At 42.6% G+C, this 6,233-nt stretch overlaps 1 protein-coding gene across 1 annotated transcript in view; it reads left to right on the top strand.

Annotated features, from left to right (window-relative positions):
- Positions 1-672: 672 nt before the first annotated feature.
- The window catches only part of SENP5 (SUMO1/sentrin specific peptidase 5), a 14,115-nt gene continuing 8,554 nt past the window's right edge, over positions 673-6,233 (top strand). The window contains exons 1-4 of the mRNA XM_010076723.1: positions 673-1,633; positions 4,669-4,774; positions 4,922-5,069; positions 5,653-5,700. Of these exons, the coding sequence (XP_010075025.1) occupies positions 673-1,633; positions 4,669-4,774; positions 4,922-5,069; positions 5,653-5,700 (1,263 nt within the window). The remainder of the gene's footprint in view (positions 1,634-4,668; positions 4,775-4,921; positions 5,070-5,652; positions 5,701-6,233) is intronic.

The raw sequence follows: 6,233 nt of genomic DNA, 5'->3' as shown, positions 1-6,233 counted from the left end.
GTGTTTTGCTATTATGTTACAGTCCAGCTAACTCTGAATTCATTTCCCTTATTCTTTCAGCTGTTTTTCAAGATCATAATGCAGCTGAAAAATGAAAAACCATAGAAGACATTTGCTTTGGAAAAGAAGTCAGTTGCTGGCCCAGTCTAGAAGATGGACCACTGGATGTGGGGAGCTTGGGAAATACTGCTTCCAAGACCAATTTTTCCTAGCTAAGAAGAAGAGACAGAGTTCTCAGCTAATCGTGAGCTTAAATCACAACAAACCATTCAGAAGACTGCGGTGCAGAAGAAGGGCATTTGAGCTCCAGAGCAGGCAGGCTCCTGATGTGCCTCTAAATGCAGAAACCTATCAATTGAACCATACAGCTTTCCTTACAAAACTACTGAGAGCAAAAAGATCCTGCCCCTATTGCAAAGCTGACAGCCCATCTGGAGAAGCAGTAAGAAAACTCAACAATGAATCCTTTCAGAGTGAAGATCCCTTGAATGAAGAATTTGAAACTGTCGCTATTCTTAAGAGCATCGCTGGCAGAATCCATTATGTCTCATGTGGTACTCTGGATGGTGCTGCCTTACCTGTAAAGAAAGGTTGTTTTGTATATAGCAGGGAGGAGAGCAGTAATGGTGAGGGCAACACAGTCCTGGTAGTTTTAAACAACTATAAAAGGAAATGCTGTTGCAAAGGGAGTGGAATGGAACTTGTGGCCCCTCGACAACTATAAAGAGGTCCAAATTTAACCATCGTACGGTAAAAAAGAGATCTTTATTTATGATGCATAAGAAACTTTCTATGGTTAGGTTTCGGTATAGAATTATAAAATCCCCGGAACTACTTTGTTCAAGAGGCAAAACCTCTAAATTGAGAAAAATCAAGCCGAGGTGGGTGGAGAAAGTTACTAGGGACCATCAAGAGACGCTCCAGCAGGATTTTGAAAGTGGATTGTGTAACTGGCCCTCCTACTGGAAATCTAAAAGTAATCATCTTTGGAACCGGTACAGTTTATCAGATATGAACAATAATACACCCAAATCTTTAGGTGAGGAGAATGAAGTACGTGCACCTGAGATCTGCTGTACACAGGGTGCGTTACCGTGTGCTGAGCTGCGTTCTGAGGAGCCAGAATCCGGAGGGCAGGACGGCAGTGGGGATGCAGAACTGCCAGAACTGCGTGCTGGAGCTTCTCCGGAGGCAGAGACCTTGCACCAGGCGGAGACCAACGGGGCTCTGCTGGAGGATCATTGCTCTGACATTTTTGTCTCTGTGACTGAAAAAGGAATTGCTGTTTCAGATCGAGATGACACAGAATCTAATGAGGTTATGGGTGTAGATGGAATGATACTGTTGCAATCCTCCTTGCAGGATTCTGATGTCAATGATAATTTTGCAAATGGACCTTTATCCATGGAGCTGGCACAAAATGAGGACAGCTCTAGCCAAATGGAAGTAGAGGGCTCCTTAAACCTGGACATTTTTAGTGCAAAGTTACTAGATCACCCTTACTGTAAAAGTCCTCTTGAGGAGCCTTCACCGGAAAGCACAGGACTGAAATCAGGAACTCGGAAGGGAGGCAAAAGGAACAGTCAGAAAGCTTCCCGGGTGGCTGATGAGCAGTTGGCAACGTGGCTTTGTGGTACACCTTTTACATATCTTAGGGCTTCCAGGAGGTCATAAAAACTGCTGGATGTATCCTGGAGTTTACATGTTGCATTAATTCCTTTACTGGAATGGTTTCTTACTGCGAATTGTAAGGGGTGCTTAGCATAACACTTAATGAAGTGAGACTGGAGAGGAGAGCTGCATGCAGGCTGTTTTGAGGGATAGCTGAATGGTGCCTCTGCTTCTTTTGTTTTAGAGAATACAATGTAATTTAATTGGAATCTTTGTGTAAAATTGTTGACAGGTGTTTTAAATGTCTTTTATCATGTAGTTTCAGAAGATGATACGGGGTTAAAACTTCCAGTTTTTTTGAATGGTTGACAATTATTACTCTGAACTTGGTTATTGAGCATCCTTAGTGTTCTAATACTTCTAACACTTCCTTCCAGCCTTATGCTCTCTTCTCTTGCTCTGTCTTACACTGAAACTAAATCATTTAATGAATTTCAGGTTTTAATAGCCAAATATTGTTCATTGTCACTTAGTTTTCTCTACAATTGTTCATAAAATGGGCTTAATGAATCTTATTAGGCAATATTTTTTAAAAAGGCAAGACTAGTCTTAGCAAAGGTTCAGCAAAAAGGCTTTGGGATTTTTTTTACTCAATGCCTAGCATGCAGAATTTGATAGTCTCTCTAAAGAGGAATATGGTAAAAATAGTAATCGGTGTCTTGTTTGTGTATGGCAGCATGCTATACCCATAGTAAGGAGCAGTAATCTGGCAAGGACCAGGTACTATGCGAGGAATTGAGAGAAACTGTGGTATCACAGTGAACAGACCACTTCTGCAATGGAGTTTTAAAGTTTGTCCAGCAGAAAAAGGGATGTAATCCTTCTGTAGCAGTCAAGAACCAAGACTGTGCCAGGGTGGCAAAGGTTAAGTTTTGTGGTCTGATAGGTAGTCATGTTCTTGTTCATGGGAGGCCTGAATCACTTAAAGAAATAAGAAGACAGCAAATGCACTAAACTTTCCCACACTTGACAATTTTAAGAGAATTCGTACCTAGCTTCTGGGTGGAAGTAGCTGAGACCAGTTTCCATCTCCTTCAGTTGAGGGTTCCTCTCTGAGGATTGGACCTGAGTCTACACTACACGCACACTTGTACTGACAGTATAGCACTTGTGAGTTTTCTCAGCTGAAAAGCTGTAGAAAACAATTTAAATTTTGGTATAACTGTGTACAGGAGTTCTTGTCTGCTTAGGAGCGTTGTTGATAATTAACCGCACCCTAAAAGATCCTGCTAAGCTGGCAAGAGTTGCTAGGGCAGGTGCTTGAAGGAGATGTAGGTGTTCTGGGTGCTCTCGGGTTTTTAATTTCTCTGCAGCAGCTGAACTGGGATGTTAATGGGCTGCAATATTTAGTGCATTCTGATGTGCTGTTGGGTGTCAAACAGGGCTCTGTGGTAAATCCTGTTCGTGATGGGTGGCTGATCTTGCACCAGGTCTGAACTTTGGGTTTTCCTTGAGTTATGCAGTTACACCAGCCCAGGTGAGGTCAGGCTTTACCTACAGGGCTCTTGAAGCTCTGCTACTGTTGGCTGCAACTATGAGGACAATCCTTCCTCTGTGTGTATGAATAAAAAGCTTTTAAAAAAATTATATATTAAAAGAGAATAAGGTACACTTACATCCCTGTAGATCTTCTATCTAACCAGAGTGAGGAATACCCTCCCTGTCACGGTCTACTAAGATGTAGCACTTGTTAGGCAAGTGTTTGGCAGAGTTGTGAGGAAGGATATCTTCCCGTGAAGAACTCTTCCTTGTTGTCTGATCTCACTCTCCAATCCTCCCTTCCTTCTGTTGCACATCCAGGTGTACTTCTTGCTGTATCTTCACTGCTTTTCTCACCTCTCTGTGTTTTGTTCTTGGTCTCTCTCCTTTTTTTGTTCTTTTCTGACTGCTGTTCTGGCACTTCTTCTGTCAGATGTTTCTCTTGTCTTGTTTCTTCCCATCCTAATCCTTGAAAGTTTCCAGGAAATTTAGTTAAAGCCTTAGTAAGCAGAGAGCTAAACACACCCTGACTGTCCAGAGGTAGTGTCTGCCATCACACCAGGCCTGAGAAGGGTCCTAGAGTTTGGGTTAGTGCGATTTCCCTGGGCTCTGATCTCAGCTCCAGCATTCTGTACAGAGAACGCATGTTTGCTGCTGCATTTGAAAAATCATTTTCAGAAAGCTGGACAACTTTGTCTTTTTTTCTCTTGTTCACTGTCAAGTGTTGAAATCCTGTTTTCCATTCTCTTTCATTCTCAAAGTGGTTCTGGATGCTTGGGTGGGATTTATGTCTCCACTGTTCCAGTCTTGTGTCTGAGAAAAAAAACCAATCTATTTCCTAGTTTTTTTAGTTCCTCCAGCATTCATCTCTTCATTATTTCCTGGTTAATATCTTTTGTTTCTGGTGTTATGGTTGCCCAGGCTATGGCAGGCTGACACGGCTGTCTGTGGCCATCCCTAGGATACCAGGGGAAATGAGTTAAACTTGCCAAGAGTGTCTCTGGTCTCTCTTCCTGTGCTCTGGTGTCGGCAGAGGAGCCGAGCGGGCTGCAAGCACTGCCAGCCAGGGCTGCGTACATTTGGGGAGAGTAACTGTGTACCGTAAGGACAAGATACTGGGTTTTCTGTGAAAACTGTTGCAGAAGCTGACGGCTTTTCATGTTGCACTAAAATTATTTAAGATGCTAATGGAAATAAGCAGTGGGATGGATTCTCCTCATAGCACTGGTGTAATTAGTTTGATGTAGATATGTGTGTGTCTATGGGAAGAATGGGGTCTGAGCTTTCCCTGTAAAGCTGAGACATCAGATTCCTGCGTTGTTTTGTTTTGTTTTTTGTCCTCCTTCCCTTGCTTTTATTTACTGTTGCCAATTTGAGCTTAGCTTCCTTAAATACATACTTGCTGTGTGTGGTGCTGTGTGTTGGTTGGGTGCAGAATGATTGCTGATTTATTGGACTGGTGAACTCAGAGGGGTTTTTTTACATGTTTGTACTTTCATTTTTCTGGTATATTTAAAGGATTCCTAGATGAAGTTATGAAGAAATATGGCAGTTTAGTTCCACTCTGTGAAAAAGATGTCATGGGAAGATTAAAAGAAGTCTTTAATGAAGATTTCTCCCATAGGTGTGTAGCAGTATCAAATTCTAGACTTTTAAAGGACAAATTGCTTCCATTGCTACTGCACGCTCACGTCTAACACCTAACAGAACACCAGTCTATTTGACATGACCTTGACTTTTTTTTTTTCCTACCTTTTCAATCTTGTTTTAGAAAACCTTTTATCACCAGGGAAATCATGAAGTATCGGGAAAAACATCCAAAATCCTCCACTTGCAATTTCCGGGTCTTCTATAATAAGCACATGCTAGATATGGATGATTTAGCTACACTGGAAGGCCAGAACTGGCTGAATGACCAGGTCAGAGATGCTTGGTGTTTGTGTTTCTACACCTTTGTTATCCCATTTATATTAGGATATCAGTTGTTCACCTTCTGCTATGTTATAGGTGGGCTATCCTTACTTGAGAAGTAAAAGGAGCAGTGAGCAGCTCTTACAATGGCAGGTGCAGTAATAGTGGTTACACGTCTGGAGGTCGCTAATTTTGAGAAAATAGTGGCCACCCATACAGGTTTTAGCATCTCCCCCCCTCCTCAAGCTTGGGCAGATGACAAGAACAGCAGGGTGAAGCAGCACACTGTGGCCCACAGCCAAAAAAAACGAGAAGGTTGCAGTGCCCAGGGCATGCACCAGTAGACTGAAATTGAATTAAACTGCATTTCAGATTGAGGCAGACTTCAAGCAGCCAGTTACAGTCTCTCTCTGGGCCAACCACTATTAGTTCCAGAGTGCTTGTCCTTCAGACTAGAGCAAAATGTTGCTGTAATTGCTCACCTCCTTATTGCTGTTTCAAGTGTGAAGGGTCCTACATTTTATGGGAACGTGTGAATTTGAGTTTTACAAATTATTCTGTACAAATTCAAATATTTACTAACTCTTACAGATAATTAACATGTATGGTGAACTCATAATGGATGCAGTCCCTGAAAAGGTGAGGGTTTTTGTTATTATGCAAATGTACCTAATGAGAGATTGAGAGGGAAGGGTGAAACATGGAATATTTCTGATACAGAATCGAGATTTAGCTCCATGACGTTCGGACTGGTTCCATTATCATTTGTTGCTATCTGCTGCTCAAATGTTCTTCCTTTCCTGTGCTAAAATACAGTTTTCAGTGCTGTTGCTCTTGTTTCAGGAACTTATTGGATTAGCTCTGCAGGTGGTCCCTGTGGTAGCCTGATGTTACTGATGGACCTGTAGAAGACAGTTGCCCTGTTCTCGCCCATCCCTCTCTCCTTTTTCCCCCTAGAGGTGTCTGTCTCCAGCTTACCCATTTCTAAAGTGCTTTATCCATGCCCCTGCTCACCAGCCTGGTGTTTCAGCTGAAATTTCTGCTGAAGACGGATTTCTGCTGAGATGACAAACCATGAATGGTAGCATCTGAACCGTGCACATGTGCTGCTTGCGCTCATCCCCCCGCCCACCTCGCGGCTGTGGGGGCTGCATCAGCTCAAACTGAGTCAG

This window comes from Pterocles gutturalis, unplaced genomic scaffold (assembly GCF_000699245.1).
Source record: "Pterocles gutturalis isolate BGI_N339 unplaced genomic scaffold, ASM69924v1 scaffold323, whole genome shotgun sequence".
Lineage (NCBI taxonomy): Eukaryota > Metazoa > Chordata > Aves > Pterocliformes > Pteroclidae > Pterocles > Pterocles gutturalis.
This window is presented reverse-complemented; position numbering and strand designations above follow the sequence as displayed.